Genomic DNA, 25,288 nt, shown 5'->3' with positions numbered 1-25,288 from the left:
ACTACTGTGACATTTTTTCCTCCGGATCAAATTTCACCCGGATATAATTTTGCTTTACACAAACTGTTAAGATTTTAAAGTGTAAACTTTACTACCAATTGCAGAAAATTATAAAACCACTGAATTTCACATGCACATTTATAAAAGCTAGAATTGTGATTGGAATCATGTATGAGAATACGACGATGAAAGCTTTAAACGACCTTGACCAGATACGTGAATATTAATCAGTCCATTCAACGTTATAGTGTAACTGTTTATTTCTTCCTCTGTGATATTTTATCCTGACAATAATTTGTCCCGGTAATTTTTTTCCAGGCATGGTATTTCACTGGTTGATTTTTTCCAGAGGAGTGAAAATCTATCTGTGTTATGCGGATAGTATGTACCGGTTTATATTTGCCGTACTATATTTCACAGAACCGTGTGAAATAGAGTCCCATTAACTACTATTTAAGTTACTCACATTCAATATATACCTGACTATAATTATAAAATGTTTCACAAAGGTAGACTAAATTTGCATAATTTATCAAAAGGAGGTAATTATGAGCAATTTTTATTTTAAAGACATTAATATAATATAATATATTTCTGAATCTATTTTATAGCGAAATTTTTATTTGAATCTTATTTTTTATATATTCATTTATATAAAAAGATGACTTACAACTTGATTTAATAAGACAGATAACATTTCACAGGTAAAAACTATCCAGATGTTAAACATGCTATTGTTCTAATATATTGTTATGCTATGATTTATCTGATTTCCATATAACCAACAACTACATCTCTGTCCCCAGACAAAACTATTTATATAGTTAAAAATATCATCATAATCAAATTCTTCTATTACTGTTAACAGTAGCAATATGCAACTATATTTCTACCTTACTTTTAAATTTATATTTGTACCGGCTGAGATCTGAAAACAACTCACTTTTACATGAATTTCACTAACCTTATTTAATCATGATATTATTTTCACAATTACGATCTTTGAAATTACTTCTGATTTTCTTCCCTATGTTTCATGATAATTTTCTTTTAAAAAGGATGATATTGACTTGAATATTTCAGGAATTTTTTTCAATTTTCAAGGATAATTTGTGAAATTATTTCCCATTATAATATATATTTTTTTAACAATTTCGCTTTATTTCAAATACACTATTATTATTTCATAGTATTTTTGAAGGATAATTTTTTTCTAATAACTATTCAATAAGTTAACTACCCAGATAGAATTTCACGGCAAAGGATAAAATATCCCAGGGAAATAGTTTCCTCCGGATAAAAAAATAACAACAACTACCGTGACATTTTTTCCTCCGGATCATATTTCACCCGGATATAATTTTGCTTTACAATAGTACGTGTGTTCTATTTTCGAAGGTGTGAGGTCGAATGTTTGAATTGGCCAACGAAAACGATCGTTCCTTATAGAGTTAATCTAATAAAGTTTGTTTGACTGATTACGTCGCACTACCTTTCGCTAAGCTTTGCCGCATATGAGTGTATTTTTTACTGACAAGTCCCACATCAAATATATCAGTACATAGCTGTGGATCCATACTATAATTTTATGATAGACAATTAATAAGGAAAATACAGCATACAAAATGTCCAACCCTTACCTTTTACAGCAACTAAAAAATATACATGGCCGACTCCAGGAAACATTTTAAAAGTGCATATTACACTTATTTTATGTTTTTTTTAGGCAAAAAAAGGTCCCAAAATTTTTTAAAACATTAGCCCCTTTCCAAATTCCTGGATCCGCCCCTTATGTGAAACTCTAGAAAATCACTTGAAAATTGCATGGTTTGTTTTTTAATTATGTGTTCTCTGATGTGAAACAAAACTATTAGCGCCTATGTACCCGTTTCGCCGCTACACTGATATCCAGTTACTTATTCGTTCCTTATTTACTTATAAAACGTGTGTTATGGGTTGCACATTTAAAAAAAGATATTTTTTTTTGAGTCTGTGGTGGTTACTTTCGGTTCTCAGAGGTGAAATAACCCTAATAGAACAAATGTACCCGTTTCAGCGCTCGACTGATACCCTGTTACTTATTCGTTCCTTATTCGCTTTTAATACGCGTGGTATACGTTTCACCTTGAAATAAATCGATTTTCAATTGTATTCATGTCTCTGGTGGTAACAATGTGTTCTAAGAGATAAAATAACCATATTATAGAGCGTATGTTCCCGTTCCAGCGATCGGATACGTTAGTGACACATCTCCATTAATCCCGTTAGGGAGTGTACATGGATGCCACTGTACCCTCGCAGTTTTCGAGGGGTTCTTCGGATATCGGAGGCATTTACCAGTACATACATAAAAAGTTACCGCCAGAGACAAGAACACAATTGAAAATGATTTTCTAAAAGGTGCAACGTATAATACGCGTGTTATAAACAAGGCATTAGTCAAGCTCCGAAACGATGTACACCCCGCTAACATGTTTTATAGCTGACCATGTGGTATGGGCTTTGCTTATTGTTGAAGGCCGTATCGTGACCTATAGTTGTTAATTTCTGTGTCATTTTGGTCTATTGTGGGGAGTTGTCTCATCCGATCATACCACATCTTCATTTTTATACAAGCGCTAAACGATGATTTCACCTCTTCGAACCAAGAACCAGATTTTTAAACATACGAATATAAAACATTTAAAAGGTAGAACGTATAATAATCATATAAGAAACAAATAAGTATCGAACATAAAGCAACAGGATCGGTTGAGCACAAACACATATAAATAGGTCATAAAAAGGTCATTTTAACTCAACAAATTTAGAACTATAACCAGAGATAAGAATATAAACAATTAAAAAGGGGGAAGGATATCAAAAATCGAATAAGTAACGAATAAGGAATAAGTAATAAGTAACGAATAGGTAACGAATAGGTAATAAGGAATAAGTAACGAATAAGGAATAAGTAACGAACAGGTAACGAATAGGGAATAGGGAATAAGTAAGGAATAGGTAACGAATAGGGAATAGGGAATAAGTAAGGAATAGGTAACGAATAGGGAATAGGGAATAAGTAAGGAATTAGGAATAAGTAACGAATAAGGAATAAGTAACCAACTTGACGTCCATAAATGTAGCTACATTGTACATTGTTGTACTACTTCATTTTCCAAATGGTTTTTTTTTTCTTCAATATGCATGATGTGTCCTTTATTTCAATAAATTTGAAAATAGGTGTAGCTTGAAGGATACTGGGTTTGTTTGGTTCATTGGTTTGTTTGGGGTTGGGGTTTTTTTTGGGGGGGGAGGGGTGCGGGGGTAGTATATATGTTTAGTTATAACAACTTTAACTAATGTTGTGAATCTTAAAATCTTAATCACTGTGTAGAGTGATTTTTTTGATTTTTTTTTACATGCATCACTTCAACCAGTGATTTTTTTTACTTTAGCTTCAAAATGCCACAGATCAACTTGATCAACATGATGATGTTGTACAAATGCTTTTTAAATGTATCGGGTTGTAAGGGGGGGGGGTATTTGAGTGCACATAAAAGGTCTTTCTAACAATTATACCACAAAGCGTTGACGCCAGAAGAAGACGATATATACATGATATATATAATAGAGCTTTTGAGCATATTTTGTGGTATTTGTGATTATTGTTACTCCTTGAATGTTTTAGTTTATAAGAAATATTTATACCACACAATGTATTTATAGCCAATTGACCTTGTCAGTGATCATGGTGATTATTACCAACTAATCCAAACACTTTTACAGTGATGATAATGACTTCTTCTTTCCCTGAATTCATTATGATTTATCTGGATAAATTAATTTATCATGGTTATAGGACTAACGAAACACTTTAATAGAAAAATAGCTAATATTTTGTCATATTATTAAAAGGAAACAAGTGAAAATACATCCAGATTCTTCAAAAGAATGTTTCCCTTTATAGAAACAATTAGGATATCATAACAAAACAAATTTCCTCTAATAGAAAATTTAAATCCCACTGATGTCATGGTTGTCATTCAAATGATAAAAACATATTTTGAACTTTTATTATTTGGGTCAGATATTTTCTCTGTGATTTAAATATTTACTGATAAGTTGAATCAGGTAAGGACATGTCCTAAATAACTTCCTGGTTGGTTGACATTGAACAAACGGTGAAAGAGAACTAAACTTTTGTCATAACAACAGCAACAGGTATTTGGTTAAAATATTCGTTATTCTATTTAATGACTAGGTATAAAATGCAGAGTAATGTGTATGTAACCTATATTCATATATTGTAAAAAAAAATGGCAGTGGCTATTTGACCGGCACCGGCAAAATAGCAAATTTGCTATTTAGCCGGCACTGATTAAATTATATCTCAATAATCTCCCTGGCATTAAAATGTAAGATTAATAATTAAATATCATTTTTTTTTTTAATTCAAAACCTTTTGTTACTGTTGCTATATATAAACACTTAAACTTCTTATCTAAAAAAAATTTAAAAAAAACTATGTTGCGTACACCATGTACACATGGAAAATTTGAAAAAAATAAAAATATGGTGAATCTATTAATAGAAGTGAAGTAATGAGATAATTTAAAAGTAAAAAATACAAATATGATAAAAGCCACTTTGTAGCTATACTACATTCTGGAAACTAGTGTACTCTTTTCATTTACGGAACCAGCATTGTGATTGTGTTGCCGATGCAAGGGCAGAATGGTCTTAGCTTTCAGTACCATGAGAAGACTTGAGAAATACAATTATAATCGCTTGGTTTGGTCTTTTAAACATAAACCGTGAACAAATAAAAATTTCATCAGACACATTTTTTATACGCCCGTCAAAATTTTGACGGGACGTATTATGGTATACAAATGTCCTGCGTCCGTACGTCTGTCTGTCCGTCTGTCAGGCGTAAACATGTCGCACTGTAACTTAAGAACGACTTATCCAAATTTCATGAAACTTATTATAGTTGTTTCTTATGATGGTCAAATGATCTGTATACTTTTTGGTGAAAATAGGATTAAATTTTTTTGAGTTACGGCACTTTGTAACTAAAACAGGGGTGTGTTTTTTTCACATGTCGCACTGTATATGAAAAACGATTTTTGATTATTGCTTAAAACTTTACACACTTCTTAGTTATATTAATCTTAAGATCTGTATACTTTTTGGTGATGATTCAAAATTTCATTTTTGAGTTATATTGAGTATTTTGTAAAAATGGGGGAGAGTTTTTTTACATGTCGCGCCGTGTCTCAAAAACGAATAATGATTATTGCTGAAAACTTTACACACTTCCTTGTTATATTAATCTGAAGATCTGTATACTTTTTGGTGATAATTCAAAATTTTATTTTTGAGTAATTACGTATTTTATAAAAAAGGGGGAGTTTTTTTTTACATGTCACACCGTATCTCAAAAACAATTTATGATTATTGCTTAAAACTTTACACACTTCTTTGTTATATTAATCTAAAGATCTGTATAGTTTTTGGTTTTGATTAAAAATTTATTTTAGTGATATTTAGTTTTTTGTTAAAAAAAAAGGGGGGGTTCACATGTCCCGCCGTATCTCAAAAACAATATATGGTTATTTCTTAAAACTTTCTCAGAAACTATTTATGATTATTGCTACAATCATGACAACAGGGAAATGCATGATAATCAAATACAATAGGCAGCAACAAAAGACAATCATTGAAGAATCCAACACGTGCCTGTCCTAAGTCAGGAGCCTGTCATTCAGTGACTGTAGTTTGTTGTACATTATATTTGCTTTCATTCATTGTCTTGTTCAACACATGATAAATTATTTTGTTAATTTTCTCCTTTGAATGTTTTACATTTTTCATTTCTGGCCAAGTATCACCATCCATTCACCATTAACTATTTGGACCTCGACAATAAAGCGATATAACTTTTATCTTGACTATTTCCAGGTCATGGCATCCAGTAAACCTATTCCATGTGGACCATGTATAGAAGGTAAAGTAAACACTAAAGCTGACATCTGGTGTTACAACTGTGATGAAGGATTGTGTTCAACATGTTCTGGTCACCACAAAAGATCCAAAGGAACACGTGATCATAAGATTATTGGTATCAAAAGTTATAAACCATCTGTCCAAGTTATTGAAACACAATGTGACAAACATGGTCAACAACTCAACTTGTATTGTCCCAGTCATTTAATGCCTTGCTGTGATCAATGTATTTCCAGAAGTCATTCAAAGTGTACCGGAATAAAAAGTTTAGCTAGCGTTGTTGAGAAAACCAAGATTGAAAAATCTAAAGAATCTGTAGAGAAAGAAATTAACTCCATCTTACAACTCTTAGCTAAAATTGTAAATAACAAATCACAAAACATTAAAAGAGGAGAACAAGAATATGAAAGCATTAAAGAATTCATTGTGAAAATACGCAATGAAATAGATAAACATTTAATCCACCTAGAGAAGAAGATATGCAATGAGGCAGATACCATCCTGAATGAAGAAAAATCAAAGGCAACAGATTTAATCACTGAAATTGAAGAAAAACAGAAAAACTTAAAGAAAATGCAAGACCAGTTACATTCAGTCATACCACATGCCTCAAAACTCCAATCATTTTTAGGTGTACATCAGATTGAACAAAAAGTACATCAATGTCAACGATACATAGATGATCTTGACAAAGACGACAGGGCAAAAGAATTTACCATCAAAATGAAGGAAAATAATGAAGCAGAAAAGATAATAAAAAAGTTAGGATCCTTAGGAGAATTAGCTGTTGTTAAAACGGATATGGATTTGAAGAAAGAGACAAGTGTGAGAAGGGAAGCACAAGTAGAATCACAAGAACAATCAAACATGAACAACATGACCATTAACATTGAGAAAAGGATAGAGATCAACATGGCTAACGTTAGTGACATGATTTGTCTGATGGATGGAAGACTTATAATAGTCGAAAGTGATGCCAAAGTTAACCTACTTACTCCTGATGGGAAACTACTGAAAAAATTACCTATACCTGGTGAAGCCTTCAGTGTTACACAGATCGATCAGAACACTATAGCCATTAAGATCTTCAATATGGAGAATGAAACAGTAACCAAAGTTATCACATTAAACAAATATTGCTATGGATTATCCTCATCAGATGATTCTGTTGTTGTAGGTTTGGATAGAGATGAAATCCGTATTATAGACTTGGAAGGAATTACACTGACGTCAATACAAGTTAAGAGTGAATCATACCTGTGTCACCTTGTTTACTGTAATGACAGAGTAATCTATAGTGACTATATTGGTAATGCAGTTTACTGTGTGGATCAAACAGGTAAACAGATGTGGCAATATACACAGGATTTATCAAAACCATTTGGACTTTGTACAGATACTTATGGTAACATTTTTGTAGCAGACTGGGGATCTCATAGAATAATAGTTATATCAAAAGATGGAAAGGAGAGTAAAGTACTGTGTAGTGATGGACCGAAGTATCCTAGATGTATTTGTTTGAAACAAAATGAGTCTTCAGGTTTTATATGTGATAACTTTGGCAAAGACTTGACAAAATTCAATTTATCTTCTGGATAAAATATACACTAAGGAGTCAAATGATTTTACCCGACTTTGATACATGTACTACAACTAACAACTTGCTATGTCTATTTATTTAGTATCATACAGAATCATTAAACTTATTTGTTTTTTGTTCAATTTTTACATAAATTAGGCCCTAGTTTTCTCGTTTGAATTGTTTTAAATTGTCATTTCGGGGCCTTTTATAGCTGACTATGCGGTATGGGCTTTTCTCATTGTTAAAGGCCGTACGGTGACCTATAGTTGTAAATTTCTGTGTTATTTTGGTCTCTTGTGGAAAGTTGTCTCATTGGCAATCATCTATTTTTTTTTATATAAGTTGAGTCTGGTATCAATTATTTTGGAACATATCCTGTGTTAGATCACTCAATCATGTTCATAATTTTAAACATCTATACTTCTATAATATTGAGGTACAAATTGATATCTAGTATGATGTTAAAACAGAGAATCAAAGGATTCAATGTTAAATTTGAATAACGTAGGACAATGGCGTTGATTAAAAATAACACCACTCCCGTCCACATTATTTTTTTTATTATTTTCCACATTTGACCCCTAGTTGGAAAATTGACCAGGTTCAAATTTTAGGGAGTTCAATTTTCTATATGTCACCAATAATTTACATGGTATATGTCACATGAAGTTTTCAGTTGTAGTTAGAAAACCAGGATGGATTCAAAATAAATAGTTTGAAAGCATAGAAAACTGTGCACCTTACAATTGCATTCATGACTGAATCAGATGATAATACGAATACATAAAAAAATCTAGGCTAAAACACCCTTGTACTTCTTGTCCTCAAGGTTTAAACAAGTTTGGCCACCCTGAAATGTCTTATAGATTAAGGAGATGTGGTATGATATAATGAGACAATTATCAATCAAAGTTGCCAGCTTTTTATCAAAATCAAGTAATAATGAGGGGGTGAAGGTCAAGTGAACAGTGTCATACAGACATACCGTATAAACATTCCATTCAACAAATATAGTTGACCTATTGCTTAAATTACCTGGAAAAATAACAAAACTATGAAAAAAGCATTGAGCATTGAAAATGAGGTCCAGGTCATAAGCACTCTGCCAGACAGACATGTAGATCTAATAATTCCATACACCAAATATAGTTGACCAATTGCTTAAACTACCTGACAAACTGAAACATAAGAAATGAAAACAAAACTGAAAAAAAAAATAATGACAAACAAACCATGAAAACGAGGTCAAGGTCATATAAACCCTGCTAGACAGAGATTTACACTTAACAATTGTTGTATACACAAGATATTGTTTACCTACTGCTTATAGTATCTGATTAACTGAGAAAATAATGAAAACTGAAAATTGACCAATGATCCATGAAAATGTGGTCAAGGTCAGATGAACCCTTCCTGGCAGACAAGCAGAAATTTTAAAAAAAAATTGTACACCAAATATATATGACCAATTGCTTAATATATCTGATAAACTGGGGGAAAAACATGAAAAAAGTAACATTTACCACTGAACAATAAAAATGAGGTCAAGGTCATATGAAACCTGCCAGACATACATGTACATCTAACAATAATTTCATTGCTTGAAGTACACTAGAAAAAGATCAAGCCGCAAAAACTAAACATTGTTCAAAGAACCATGAAATAAAGGTTAAGGTCAGATAAAACCAGTGTGTTAAACATTTTGCACATTACAATCTGTCTATATGCAAACTATATTTAACCTATTGCCTAAAGTATCTGAAAGTCGCATCACAAAAAATATATTTTTTTAAGCCACTACTGAACCAAGAAAATGAGGTGAAGGGCAATGGACAAATGACAAGACACTTTATAACTTATGGTATCTGCATACACGGTATGAAGCATCTATGTCTTCTACCATATGAAATATAAAGCTTTATACAACCAGATGCTGCACAGGGCGCAGCTTTATACGATCGCAGAGGTCAAACCCTGAACAGTTGGGGCAAGTATGGACACAACATTTAAGCTTGATACAGCTCTGAATTTAGATTGTGATTAAAAAGTTGACACAATATAGGTTTCTGACACAGAATGAATGTGTTCTAAGAACTTAAACTTAAAAACTTAAAAATTTTAAATTGGACATTTACCTATTATGGTCCAATATCCAAAATCTAACTACATGGCTAGATTCAGCATATCATAGAACCCCAAGAATTCAATTTTTGATGAAATCAAATAATGTTCAATTTTAGACCCTTTAGACCTCAATGTGGACCAATTTGATAACCAGGCCCAAATATTAAAAATCTAAATACATGGTTAGATTCAGCATATTGGAGAACCCCATATATTCAACTTTTGTTGAAATCAAACAAAGTTTAATATTTGACCCTTTGGACTTTAATGTAGACCAATTTGAAAACGGGACAATACTGTGCAATTGAAAATTTCTTGCTATTGCGCAATATTGTCCAATTAGATATTTCTTGCTATTGCACAATACTGTGCAATTGAAAATTTCTTGCTATTGCGCAATATTGTCCAATTAGATATTTCTTGCTATTGCACAATACTGGGCAATTGAAAATTTCTTGCTATTGCACAAAACTGGATACAGCTCTGAATTTGGATTGTGATTAAATAGTTGACATAGCATAGGTTTCTGACACAGAATGAATGTGGTCTAATGAACTAAAATGTTTTTTGTTTGCTTTTGAGCGATTCACTATGCTGTTGATTATTAATCCTTTGATATTTGAAGAAATTTTCTTTTTCATTTCTGAAATCTGAAATAAGAAAAATTGAACCCCACCATTTTTTTTTCACCTCCCCCTTTCCCTTATTCCAAAAATGATCTCAATTTAAATTTTTAATGGAGTTTTCAACAAAAACTACTCATTTAAATACATGATAAAATATAAAATGTCATACAGTCATGATTTAAGTTGATTTGACTACTATTCTGGACAAAGAAAGATAACTCCAATGCAACATTTTATATTTGCAAATTTCCAATGAAGTTCATTAAACTAAAGTTTTTTGGCAAATTTCCAATGGAATTGATTAATAACAAAGGTTTTGGCAAATTTTCAATATACATAATTTAAGAGCAGTTTAGGTGAGCTATTAAAATGCGTTTCAATTACCAACCTTATACTGCTTTTATGTTTTGTACTTAAGTAATTGTCCATTAACCTGGAAACTCTTTTCCCCCTTTTTTGCACCTTATTCCTTAATGGTTTGAGCCACAACTCCCAAAGACAATTCCTACCATCCCTTTGTGGTATTCCAGTATCCAAAATCTAAATATACATGGTTAGATTCATCATATCAAAGTACCCCAAGAATTCAATTTTTGATGAAATCAAATAAAGTTCAATTTTGATTTGACTGAAGAGACATGTATTGTCGAAATATGCATCTGGTTCAGGAAAATTGGTACTGGTAATGTTATTGGGCCCTTTAGACCTCAATGTGGACCAATTTGATAACCGGTTCTAGATATTAAAAATCTAAATACATGGTTAGATTCAGCATATTGAAGAACCCCATATATTGAATTTTTGTTGAAATCAAACAAAGTTTAATTTTGGACCCCGATTTGGACCAACTTGCAAACTTGGTCCATAATATAAAAAAAAAACTAAGTACATGTTTAGATTCAGCAAAACAAAGAACCCCAAGAATTCAATTTTTCTTAAAATCAAGCTTGATTTTGGACCCTTTCGACCTTAATGTAGACCAATTTGAAAACGAGACCAAAAATTGAGAATCTAAATACACGGTTAGATTTGGTATATCAAAGAACCTCAATAGTTCAATTTTTGATGAAATCAAACAAAGTTTAATTTTGGACCCTTTTGGCCCCTAATTCGTTGGGACCAAAACTCCAAAAATCAATCCAAACCTTCCTTTTGTGGTCATAAACCGTGTGTTAAAATTTCATAGATTTCTATTAATTTATACTAATTTAAAAGTTATTGTGCAAAAACCAAGAAAAATGCTTATTTTGGGACCTGTTTTTGGCCCATAATTCCTAAATTGTTGGGACTTAAACCCCCAAAATCAATCCCAACCTTCATTTTGTGGTCATAGACCTTATGTTAAAATTTCATAGATTTCTGTTAATTTATTCTAAAGTTATTGTGCGAAAACCATTTAAAATGCTTATTTGGGCCCTTTTTGGCCCTTAATTCCTTAACTGTTGGGACCAAAGCCCCCAAAATCAATACCAACCTTCTTTTTATAGTCCTAAACCTTGTGTTTAAATTTCATAGATTTCTATTTATTTTTACTAAAGTTAGAGTCCAAAAACCAAATGTCTTCGGACGACGATGATGATGGCTAAGAACAACGACGACTAAGGACGACAACATCGACGCCAACGTGATACCAATATATGACCAAAATGTTTTTAATTTTTGAGGTCGTATAAAAATGACCACATAATAGATATTCATGTCATCAAAAACTTGATCTAAATATATCCCCATCTATATTCTACAATGAAGAATCAAGGAGTATTTAAATATTAAATGGTAACATCACAAATAGCAGCTAATTTCTTTTTAACATCAGGTTCGCGAAGTGTACCAATGAGAAATAAAGTGACAGTAGAACTTATGATGTTCTATTTTTTTCTACCACAATCTATGGAGTTCCCTTTTTGAGAACTAAACCTTCATGTTTCTGTATGATTTATCAATGAGGAATGCCCTTGTAGAGACAAACGTTTTTTTTTCCAGTATGTTTTTAATGATCTTAAATGAAATAGGCTGCATCATATATAATAAATGATTGGAAAATGACAAGAAATTTTCTAGATGTTTTAAGGGTTTTAGCCACAATATCTTTGCAAGCTAGAAAGAGCATTTGTCATGTTTTGTTGAACTGTGACAAACTTTTAAAGGTCTGCTTGTAAGATTATCAACAAAACATCTGGTCAGTGACATTGATAAAATTGAGAATGGAAATGGGGAATGTGCCAAAGAGACAACAACCCGACCATAGAAAAAAACAACAGCAGAAGGTCACCAACAGGTCTTCAATGTAGCGCGAAATTCCCGCACCCGCAGGCGTCCTTCAGCTGGCCCCTAAACAAATATATACTAGTTCAGTGTTAATGAACGCCATACTAATTTCCAAATTGTACACAAGAAACTAAAATTAAAATAATACAAGATTAACAAAGGCCAGAGGCTCCTGACTTGGGACAGGCGCAAAAATGCGGCGGGGTTAAACATGTTTGTGAGATCTCAAACCTCCCCCTATACCTCTAGTCAATGTAGAAAAGTAAACGCATAACAATACGCACATTAAAATTCAGTTCAAGAGAAGTCATAGTCTGATGTCAGAAGATGTAACCAAAGAAAATAAACAAAATGACAATAATACATAAATAACAACAGACTACTAGCAGTTAACTGACATGCCAGCTCCAGACTTCAATTAAACTGACTGAAAGATTATGATTTCGTCATATGAATTCTTTGATTTGTCGTTTTTACCCCATGACGGCTGACAAATTGGACCTCGTTATTTTTGTATACTTGATACCCTCTCAATCGTCTGATGTTTACATATCTCAGTTTTGAACTATGTTAAGCTTGTGCATGTTCAAACTTTACGCCCTTCATTATAAAATGGATGTTCTCCGTGAACAAAAACTGTTCCAACATAGACATGAGAAAAAAACAAAATAGATACTACGTAATGATGACAATCACCAACACGAACAGGTTTACCGATACGCTGTGTTTATGACTAAACTACTGTTATTTTTTTTTAATCTCGATAAGACCGTAATTAACATAGACGGAGGGAATCATAAGTCAGTAAGGAAAAAAAATTCATCCAATATAAAAATATGGAGATGTGGTCTGACTGACAATGAGACAACTATCCACCAAAGTTAAAATGAAGTGGATGTACACAGGTACATAGGCCAAACATATGGCCTTCAACAATGAGAACCATTAATATCGTATAGTAGGCTTTAAAACGCCCAGACATGGAAATATCAAACAAATAATTGAAAAAAACAACGGTCTAATTTCTAGAAAAAATAATTTACGAAAAACAAATTGACAGACATGAACTAAACGACAAGCACTGAACTACAGGTACCTGACTTCAGACAGGTTCATACAGAATGTGGCGGAGTTAACCTTGTTTATGCGCACTTAACCTTCTCTCATTATGATAAAGATTCCCAACAAATTTTAATATACGAAGATCAAATTAACTTTAATTTGACTTGAGGTTATAATATTTTTCTATTCTTGTAAGTCAATGAAAAACAATATCTAACAAGCAAATGTTAAACTTTCCGAAGTAGTAATTCTTCAAGCCAATATATTTTTTTCTTCTTAATTTACATTTTTGAATTCCAACAACATTAAAAGGAGATGAGCGATTAAGTTTTGTATCATCTCCACTCTAAGTTAGTCCACGTAAAAGATGCAATTAAGCATTATATTTTCAAGTATTAATTGTATATATCTATTTAAGGAAAAGATGCATGGAATGTTTCTAAAGGACAAATAAGGCTTGCCAAGTGTTCGAACTAATGGGGAATATCTAACAAAGGGGAAAGATACGAAGCAATTAAGTCTGAAAGAGATGTAACGCAGCAAATGATGTTTCAGCAGTTCCAAGTATGGGGGTCCTAATGGGGCTTACAGAATAGAGAATAATAACCAAAAAAATGCAGAATAAAGCAAATAAAATAAAGAATAGAGAATGTTGATCTATTAAATTCTAAATTTTAAATAAAAGGCAAATAATATTAAGAATAAAGAGAACAATAACCTTATATTAACGAATTTAACAATTAAAGTCCCTTTCCAGACCCCCACGTATCAAATGTTTTTGACACCAGATTAACTTTTAATTTCAAGATGGTTGTGGGAGGTGATACTTTACTAAATGACTCTGATGTCAATGTGACTCGAATAAAAAAAATACTACTTACATAGTAAAAAATAGTAATTAAACAAGTTTTATGAAGGAAAGTACAATTAACCGACAGCTCATCGCACAATACAGGATCTCAAGAGCACCTATAAATGCGTTATTTTTGGCATTTGGGCATAAATTTGTCTCTGAAGATTTTTCTTTTTTTTTCTTTTTTGTTAATTTTGTTAGTTAGATTCAACACTCCTTCTGTTAATTTGACGGATGGAATACGAAAATACGTCGAATTAAGATCAATAATACATAATTCCGAAAAGGAGTTTAACAATACTTATTTAAGGTAAAACAAAAAAAATAATGTTGTAATCGAAATAATACCATTCCATAAATATTCTCGCAGTTCCTCAAAACAAGTTGAAAGAATGCTTAAAACCTGTTGATATGCTAGCACTATGCCGTCCTTCACTAAAATATAAGATGTTGTACTTCCACGGAGATTTTATTAAGATTTGCTGTTCATACATTTGAAAATTTGAAATGTAAAAGAAGTAATGTTTGTCCTTCATGTACAGCTCTAACTATCCGTTGATTGTGTGTTATGAGGGGGCAATAGGGGGTCCGTTAACATGTTAACAACACCTCGATTTTGGCAAAAATAGTTTACAACAAAAACAACAAATGCAAAAATGCGGATAACAGTTAACACAGTGGGTTGAAAACAGTGAACAGTTTAAATTCATCTCAGATAACAGTTAACAGCACCTTGAAAAAGTTCAAAACAGGTTAACATAAAAAAAAGGGTATTGCCCCCTTCCCCCCCCCCCCCCCCGCCCCCCATACCCATCCTCTTTTATCAGCTCTTCAACTTTTCCATTAGGTTTAAACTTAGAAATAGTTTGGCCTCGAACATCAATGAAAACGGTATCTGTCGTATCACGCATATGGTATATAGAAAAATGTGTATGGATATGTACAAATGTATCTAGATCACAGGTTGTTCAAGTAAAACACATTTATAAACGTATTAACTAAACTTTACATGATGATCTCTGATATGAAAAGGGAAATAAGAAAAATATTAAATCTAGAAGATTGGATCAGATATATGTTATAAAAATAAAATGTCATTTTATTATTATTATTTTTGCTTTTTTTTTTTTTTTTTTTTGCTTTTTCATGATATTGCAGTTAAACTCTCACGTTATCATGGTGGTTATAAAATAAGAATTATATATTTTACGTAACCCACGAATTGACTAGAAAATTGAAGATTTTATACGAGATATTTTATGTCGGTAAATTGTTGATTGTGTTGAGGTATGCAGCATTTAAAGAAAGACTTAATTTAACATGAAACGTACATAGTTTGACGTTAATAGGTAATTTACGTGATACAATGAGTTCAAGGTGTCAATTTTTGTACAGGTTAATCGGGTGAATTAAAATATGAGATTTCATACTGAAACGAACAATTGCAATGGATATAAGTGCTGATCTTCAGCTTTGTTAACAGTAAGTAATTTATATCAATTTTATGGGCAATATTCCTTATTTTTTTTAATTTTAGTATGAAACATTTTTGCTTATATCATGTATATTAAGAATTGTTTCATGTCATGTATGTCTGCAAATTTTTATTTTCTTTTCTGTTCGATGTCTATTGTATGCAAACAATGCATATGAATTAATATCAATAAATAAACTAATAAAGTTTATAGTTTATATGGAATGTCATGGATGGTTTTCTCATTGGCTAATAAAATCTCATCTTCGTACTTTATAAAGATTCGTTGTGTAAGCACGTCATTTTTCAGAACTGAATGCTTCTTTTTGCAATTTTATTTGGCCGCGTAAAAGAGTTGACCGTTGTACAACGGGCGCACTCCGAACGCTTTTATAAATTTTGAGATCCTTGTTGATTTTTTATGAATGCAAGATGGATCTACAATAAATTAATTTGTATTTGAAAAACAATATAAGTAAATATGATTTGAAGGATATTGAATTTTTATCCCTCCTATCATACTCGGATCAAAAGTAGGTCCGGTAAGGGCCGATTTTGTCCTAAAACTTCAGGTTTATCTGATGAAAGATTTTTAACACTTTTCAAACACTTAAAAGTGTTTAGTTCAGTCTATTCAATTAGTTCATGTGAAACATTTGAATTGATTTATTCATTAAGAACGATCAAATTCAAGCTTAAATATGAAAAATCTATCAAATACTAGTATGCCATAATATGTTTTTTGTCAAAAATTAAAGTTGCTGCATCCGTCTTCATCCTCAACTTTATATATGTTATGTATTATCACCAAGTATAACTTACAATTATATATATTGAAAATGAATACAAATGCGGCCACTCCCATATCATACGGAAATCGTCTAAAAGCTAACTCAAATGCTAAAATTGTGTAAAGATTTGAGTAATTTAGCATGACTTTATGATGCAAGTACCCGATACATGTGCATTGTAATGTCAAAAACAGCCCATATTTATGTAACAGAAGTATTCTACTCTCCAATAAATAGCTTAAAGTTTACATTTTAACAATTTTGTAAAACTACATTGTTGGGCATAAGGGGTCTGACTGAACCTACTCCTCTGTCAGAATTAATAAAATATATATCTTTCAGTCACCTCTAAGTATTTTCAATTTGAATCAATCTTCACACATCTGCCCTTGAAGTCATTAAACTTTCAGTTATTTGTACTCGTACTCCAAAATCAACCAATAAAAATGTTGGATTTCATATTTCGAGCATGATTGTTTTGCTCCAAGCACTGAGCAAAGTTTTATGAATTCTAGCCCAGATCTTCAAGAGAACGACACTTTCATGACGCTATGGTGTAATGTATTTATAAAGGAAAATCACAGAATAATTTAATCCCAAATTCTCATACATGTACCACACCAAATACGCCAAAACGAGAAATGTGCCACACCAAATACGCCAAAACGAGACATGTACCACACCAAATACGCCAAAACGAGACATGTACCACACCAAATACGCCAAAACGAGACATGTACCACACCAAATACGCCAAAACGAGACATGTACCACACCAAATACACCAAAACAAGACATGTACCACACCAAATCCGCAAAAACGAGACAAAAAAAATCAAACGGCAGAAAACAAATACCATTCATACAGTCAAACTTAGCGTCTTTTCTAAAATTCTAGCCAATTTCAAAGCTATTCATCGCGACTGATCTTAAACAACTTCCATGGCCGTTTTTCGGCTTACTTCGACGGTTTCCAAAATAATAGGCACCTAAACGCCGCAAGCCGGTGAAAGGAGTAACTTTTAAGCACATAACGATAATCTTAACAAAAATTTTATTTTGTGTACCAAACGTTTTCTTATCGAGCTTTCATATTTTTTTCTTCGGTCAATTTGACACAATATGAATTTGGCCATTTGCCTTCAAATATTTTGGTTTTGAGCGTTCCTGGTGCATGTAAATTATGAAAACGCTTCAGATACTTAGAGTTTTAAAATGTTTCACACCCTTGCTATTTTTCGGTCTTTTACACATCATTTGATTTCATTTTCATCTGATTATTTTTGGTTTGGAGCGTTCTCGATGCAGTTAAATCTAGAAAAACGCTTCAGACGTAAAAAAAATCTTACAAACTTTTATGTTCATTCAAGTGATTACAACAAGTGCGTGTGAAATTGCTTCAATTATTAACAGATATACGGTGGATAATACGTACCGATGACATTTCAGATGATTTTAATCGTTAATATGTAACTTGATGAAATAAAATGGTTTGTGATATCCATTAATTCAGACGACTGAATTAAGACGTTAATTGTTGATTAATGTTTAAAGTACAAATAATGTCATGGACTACTTTTTGCATATATTTACATTAAAGAAAAAATTATTAAAGAGATATAGATTTGATGTTCATTGAATCAAATTGAATATTATGTGTTCAATATGGGGGAAACATGTGGGATATACGGCAATACCACAGCCACGATGTTGCTTTAAATCTATCATATTCCTAAAAATGTATAGCAGGTAAGATATACTGCAATACCACATCATTCTCATAATGCAATAAAATCAAAATATATAAGCAGGATGGAACTTGATTTTTAGTGGTTGTTGTTATGGTTCATTAATGTTTCTCGTTTTTTAAATAGATTAGACCGTTGATTTTCCTGTTTGAATGGTTTAACACTATAGTCATTTTTGGGACATTTATAGCTTGATTTTCGGTGTGAGCCAAAGTTACGTGTTGAAGACCGTACTTTCACCTATATAAATGGTTGACAAAATGTCACTTGGACGGAGTGTTGTCTCATACCACATCTTCTCATATCTAACAAAACCAAAATACATAAGCTGGGCTGAACATACGAAATTCAACGAAAGAACCGTGTTAAGTCATCAGTAGATACTATTTACAACTTTTATATCGACTCAGACAAAAAATAAACATACAGTGTAACCCTCCCCCTTTTTTTGTTTGTAGTTAATTGGGTGCTCCCTAATGTTCCTGTTTGTATGTGTGTGTACATTTCAAGAATATTCAGGATGAAATCAAATTGAATAATTATAAATCGATTACAAATATAATCTGTAAAGTTGCAATCCTGAATATTCTTGAAATAAGTTGCTAATGAACATATATTTTTCAAACAATTTGAACTACATGCCGTAAAAGTCTTTAAGATGAAATATATAGCAAATTCATACATTCACCATAAAAGTCAAAAACAGAGAAATAAAAAAACATACTAATACGACTGCACATGGCGCACATGTCTGTGACTATCTTATCGACCTTTTGATATATCCATGCAGTGATACTACTGTACAGAACTTTGTGTGTCCAGTTCTACTTACATATAAAATATATTCAACTTTCTGCAATTGAAGAAAAATAGCGAAGATTTAGTGTTAGATGTTTATACAGATCTGTGTGTCCAGTTCTACATATATATCAACTAAATTCAACTTTCCGTCATTGAAGAAAGATTACTTCAAAGATATAATGGTAGATGTGTAATCATCGTTGTATAAGAAATAACAGTGTATGAACATGGAACAGCACTTAAACCAGATACTTGTCGTGTGATCAATGAACCGAATAAACATCCGCGGTAAAAAGGAACTCGTCCATTTCTTTTGTGCCTTGATGTTGATAATAGTGAAATATTCTAATACGTACTCCATGACCATGATGACAGGAAAATCGATTTCTGCTCAAAATTTACTTGAGTTGTTTGAGAAAAATCTGCCTTTTTCTGATCTTTTTATTCCACTGTTAAATTAATTGAAAAGTATGTTTATTCAATGTATCGCAATCGATGTGTTTTATTTACACTAAAGTGACTTATCGTTAATTGTTTTATATGTAAATGATCACGCATTTAAAAAACAGGACATAATACTTAATTATGTAAACAAAAACTAATGTCAAATCAGTTAGGCGTAAAGCTTCCTTATTTACAGAGAGTGTGATTCGAAATATTAGGCCTGGATATACTTTTAGAACTGGAAAACAGTCTTTATGCTCCATGTTGAAGACCTTACTATGACGTATAATGGTTTACTTTTATAAATTATGACATGGATGGAGAGTTGTCTCATTGGCACTCATACCACATCTTCTTATATCTATTTTAGCCATTCTCTGTTTCTTTTATTTTGTTCTGGAATTGTCTTTATTTATTTTATAGTCGGCACCATCGGTTTTATTGGTAAAATTGAGAATGGAAATGGGAAATGTGTCAAATCGACAACAACCTAACTATAGCATGTATAGAGCAGACAACTGCCGAAGGCAACCTGAATGGGTCTTCAATGTAGCGAGAAACTCCCGCATCCGGAGGCGTTCCTTTGGCTATTTTGTTTCATTGTTTTACAAAACAAAATTATTCTTTGCAACTCTGTAGCTGTACATTCGTTTGTAGTTTAGCAAATCATCCACTTTATTCGATGATCTTTTGCTGTGCAGGTGGTTTAAACTTGATAAAATGAATATAAAAAGACGGATATTTTAAATTTGTATTAAATTTCTAGAGAACAAATTGCGTTAAACGTTTTGATATAAGCAGTTATGCAAAAGGTTAATTGGCAAAGTTTATTTCTTTAAGATGGCGATATCTGACGAAGACGGGGTTAACGAGTTAAATGAGAAGTTATCTTAGTTCCGTTATCTGTTATCTAATTTTATGCTTACTTTACTTTGTTTTCTGTTCATATCAGTTTGAAATTCATATTTTTATAGTACTGTTTATTATTTTTATAGTTAAATCTTTCTGATGAATTTTTCTCCTGCCACCTGTTGTTTTCATAGAGGAGGGTTCCAATGAGCACATCAAATATTATGCAAAAAGTAAAAAAAAAAAAGAAAAAAAAAGAGAAAATGTTTTTAAAAAATGCGTAAAACGTATTATCTACTGAGTTTCCTTCTCGCCGCAAAATGTATTTCAAGGAACTGGTAGAGAAGATTTAAGGAGGTAGACCTAGGTTAAGGGAAACAACTCTTAAAATCATCAGTACGTTTGTGTCAGCCATTTTTATAAATATGTTCTAAGCTTCTTGGATACATAGATTATTTCCAATCTGTTTCAGGTAAATGCTTAAAATTCATTGACGAAATTTGAATTTTACAAACGCATAAATGATTTAAAGAGTTATCTCCCTGTACCAAGGTCTACACCCTTAAGCCATGGTGTTGTCAGTTATATTTTCCATGTACGAGATTGAATGTCCCTCTGGTATTTTTCGCCTCTCTTGAACTTAAAGACTGCATCTGAAATCAAACTGTTGATAGATGGAAAATGAAAAAAACATTTCGTCGAAAATCAACTTTACTACCTCAGAAAACAGCCAAATTATACGACTCAAACTGAAGTGGAGATGAACTATAGAACAAATGACGTAAACGTTAACAGCTATAGGTCCCAGTAAGGCCTTCAACAAGTGACAAAATCCATACCGCATATTCTTACATCTTAATCTTGAAAACATTTCAAATTTGTATAGTATTTTGCAACTGTTTACTCTAAAATAGACAAGAATTAAAAACAGTAAAATTAAAAACAGTAAAAATAAAATGATGTGACCTTATTTTTTTCAAACATGTAACACTGCTGCACATGACGTTAAATATCAATTTCATTTGGCAGACATATCATACTACATGTATTTAGCGTCTATTATCTTTAATTTTCATTACGTTACAAATTGTCTCCTTGTAGTAAACATTAGACCCTCCTTATAGTCCATATATGTAATCGAGTTACATTTTAATGTCATTTTTAAATTGTTATTTGACGTATAGTACCATATCATTTGTCAAGATACGATTTGTTTGATACTTTGGCCGTATAATAATCTAAACTGTCAATACGGATGTCTTGTATGGATTTCACTCCTTTTTATTGAGGTTCACCACTGAACAATGATTAAATCAAGGCTATATGGTGTAAAATGTCAATCTGTACAGGGGTGGACACGTTTGTTTTGCATTTCATAAATCTGGAAGGTATGTGTGTAAAAAGGCCTTGATTACAGCATTCAGTTAAAGTGCAGAAGACGCTTTTTAAATATTAATCCCATAAACCAGACTTATTGAGACAAGCTAGCAGCCACTTCGCTATTCCAATAAAGGGGTTCTTCAGTAGATAAATGTAACTACCATGATAACTTTCACTCATAATATTGATTGTAGATTGAGTTATTACCAGTAGCAAATATTTCAAACATAAGTAGGGACCAGAACATATTTGCACGTGCCAATTTCCCCCTTTTAGTCATCCTCGATTACGTTACTTTCTACATTAACAAATGCATCTGAATTCAATATCTGTGATAACCTAAATATTTGAACTTCATGAATAATATGCACGATTCTGTATTTCAAAACACAAATCTGTGATATCGTCTTTCTTCTGTATTTTTTGTAATATGATTTTTTTTCGTTCTGAAGTATATTTTTTTCTAGTGTTACTGCCATTGAAACTGAACAATTAGAAATTGGTAATCCCGGAAAGAGTGTCGGATGTAGGTGACAGTGGCTGTATATAAGAATAACTAATTCTTCAGTAATGATTGATATACTTGGTAATATTACTCAGAATTCACACGATAAACGTGTCCTTCCAGAGCGAATCGTCACTAAGGAAACGTATCTTGTAGCTGTGCATACATACGTTGCTGAAATTCACTATTCTTGCTTTAATGTAAAGCGAAGGGAGCGCTTATGATCGAAGTAGTGGTGTAGTACTTTAAGGTTTGATTTGAAAAATGTGTTGAAAATTATATTATATATTTTAACACGAGATATGAGAGAGGGTTATGCAAACTGCGATGAGTTTTTCTTAATTTCCGTTTTACATGCAGATGAATGGATGTATAGTATTTAAGTTTATGGAATTGCTTTAGGTGTCGGCTGTTGTGTTCGGTAAGTTACATTCAGTATTTTTATTTCATTTCCTAGTAGCAGCTAAACAGTATGGGACAATTTTACACTTATGTTTAAAAAATATGGTATAAAGATTAATTAATGCAGACGAACTAATCAAGAAACGCTAATTCATCAAATCATAATTCCTATTTTTATTCTGTAATTCGCCGTTTCATAATTTAAACGATAATCGTTTATTTCATTGTTCTAAGATACATAAAAATAGTGTTATTATGTTCATTATTGCCGATATTATTCACCTATCACGAAGGTGTTTTTTTTTTATATATATATATAAAATAGGAGATTTGGTGTGATTGTCAATGAGACAGCTATCCACAAGAGACTATGTAACGACGACTTTAGCAGCTCTAAGCAACAATGCAGCTTTCAACACTGAACAAAATCCATATCTTAAACTCAGCTTCAAAAGCAAGACATGACTAACTGTGAAAAAAAGTAAAATCACAAAAACACTGAACTTCGAGGAAAATCTAATCAGAAAGTCCATAATCACATGGCAAAATCAAATAACAAAACACATCAAAAAACGAATGGACAAGAACTGTTATATTCCTGACTTGGTATAGGCATTTTCAAATGTAGAAAATGATGGATTATACCTGGTTTTAGAGCGCTAACCCTCTCACTTTGATGATATTCTCTCATCAAATTCCGTTATATTTACAATGATGCGTGAACTAAACAGACATGATAAATAAAATAGTCAAAATATGGGTACAACAGTCATCATCGTGTAACAATTTTAAAAGGAACAATTTAACAGAACACAAAACATCTATCTACTAACACATTCATTGATTCGCGAGTCTGACGTCAGAAAATTTTATACGTCACATATATTTGTCGTTCAATGTTTATACAAACATTTTAAAATTTCACATAGGCAATGTTAGCCAACAGGGTTTAAAAATCAAAAGTATGTAAGAATTAATTTCAGAAATAGACAGAGATTTGAAATAGTCCAAAAGTTATATAGAATTTATAAGAATCCACAAATAGTTCATTCCAATACGCGATTGAATAATCTTGACGTTTGTGGTTCAACGTATCTTGTAATTCATAATAGAAATATAAAACAGAACAATATCATACTGACGGGATCTTTTAAAGTACAGAGTCACGTTATAAGAACCAAAGAAATACAAAAGGTCGCATATACAAAACACACCAGCAAAAAATGAAAGACAATACAAACGCATTGACGGGATGTATAAGAACCGAGCCACGTTAAATTGATATCACATAAAACAATCAAACTGTTCAAAATATACGTGCAGTAGCGGATCCAGAGGGGGGCGTAGAGGGTGTACGCCCCCCCCCCCCCCACCCCCTCCCTCTTTGCTCGGACTTTTTTTTTTTTTTTTTAAATGATTAATCAGACTTCGTGAACTTTGCCATATTCCGTGTACTCTAGTATCTAATTTTTATGCGACAGTTCTTTACTTATAAAATATTTTTCGCTGGATTTAATGATTATCAAAGTCGTGTGATTCTCTATGGTGAAGTTCACCAGTGCGTCAAAAAAAAACCGCCGCTCAGTCATTTGGAAATTCAAATAAAAATTGCTTGTTTGTCTTTTTTAACTTGTGTCAGTCGTATTTCAAATTCAATCGAATAGCCCGGCGTATATCTTGTTTACAACAAGAAATCTGTGAGGTTATGATAACTTAACTTACAAAAATACATGTCTATTTTACTGACAAATCCCACATCAAATTTATCAGTACATAGCTTTGGATCTATGCTATCATTTTATGATAGACAATTAATAGGGAAAATACAGCATCGAAAATGTCCAACCCTTACACCTTTACGGCAACTACAAAATATGTATGCCACACGCCAGGAACCGTTTAAAAAGTGCATATTACACTTATTTTATGTTTTTAGCCCAAAAAAGGACCCAAAATCGTGTTCGCCTCGCTCCGGTCGGCGATAATTAAAAACTCCCCCCCCCCCCTCTTTCCAAAATCCTGGACCCGCCCCTGACGTGTTTTAGCTCTGTAGCCGTTTAATAACTATGATGCTCATGGTTGTCGAATATTTGACCACTGCATGTTACAATTATAAAAATAATCAAATCATAAAAATGATAATTGTGAAGTGCTAGCTAGCTGAAGCTGTGTTTATCAATGCAACAACATTTCAGGGTACCCAATTATTTTAGATTATTAAGATATAACTGAATGAAACATACACGAAAACTCCAGAAAGTAGGTCAAAACTATATTGTTTACAGACACGTAATGTCAAGCATATCTATGCATTAGTGATGCTATTAGTACTTAGTGGTAATACGTCTAGTTTGTGTCTGTCGGACATGCAGTTGTTTATTTACTAAC

The 25,288-nt window shown here is 32.1% G+C and overlaps 2 protein-coding genes across 3 annotated transcripts in view; both read left to right on the top strand.

The window, feature by feature from the left end:
* Window positions 1-6,714: 6,714 nt before the first annotated feature.
* On the top strand, window positions 6,715-7,590 carry LOC143074164 (uncharacterized). Its single transcript, XM_076249714.1, has one exon. The coding sequence runs from the start codon at window positions 6,715-6,717 to the stop codon at window positions 7,588-7,590; it is 876 nt and encodes a 291-aa protein (XP_076105829.1).
* Window positions 7,591-15,858: 8,268 nt separating this feature from the next.
* Window positions 15,859-25,288, top strand: part of LOC143076498 (sodium-dependent dopamine transporter-like) — a 76,849-nt gene continuing 67,419 nt past the window's right edge. The window contains exon 1 of one of the 2 annotated variants that reach the window (XM_076252314.1): window positions 15,859-15,988. The gene's annotated coding sequence lies outside the window, so the exon portion shown is untranslated. Of the gene's footprint in view, window positions 15,989-22,603; window positions 22,920-25,288 lie in introns of those variants that run through there. The other variant, XM_076252315.1, reaches the window with a different exon arrangement.

This window comes from Mytilus galloprovincialis, chromosome 5, assembly GCF_965363235.1.
Source record: "Mytilus galloprovincialis chromosome 5, xbMytGall1.hap1.1, whole genome shotgun sequence".
Taxonomy (NCBI): domain Eukaryota; kingdom Metazoa; phylum Mollusca; class Bivalvia; order Mytilida; family Mytilidae; genus Mytilus; species Mytilus galloprovincialis.
This window is presented reverse-complemented; position numbering and strand designations above follow the sequence as displayed.

Excerpts from the sequence above, each read along its gene's own strand:
- LOC143074164 (XM_076249714.1), top strand. The coding sequence starts at position 6,715 with ATGAAGGAAAATAATGAAGCAGAAAAGATAATAAAAAAGTTAGGATCC.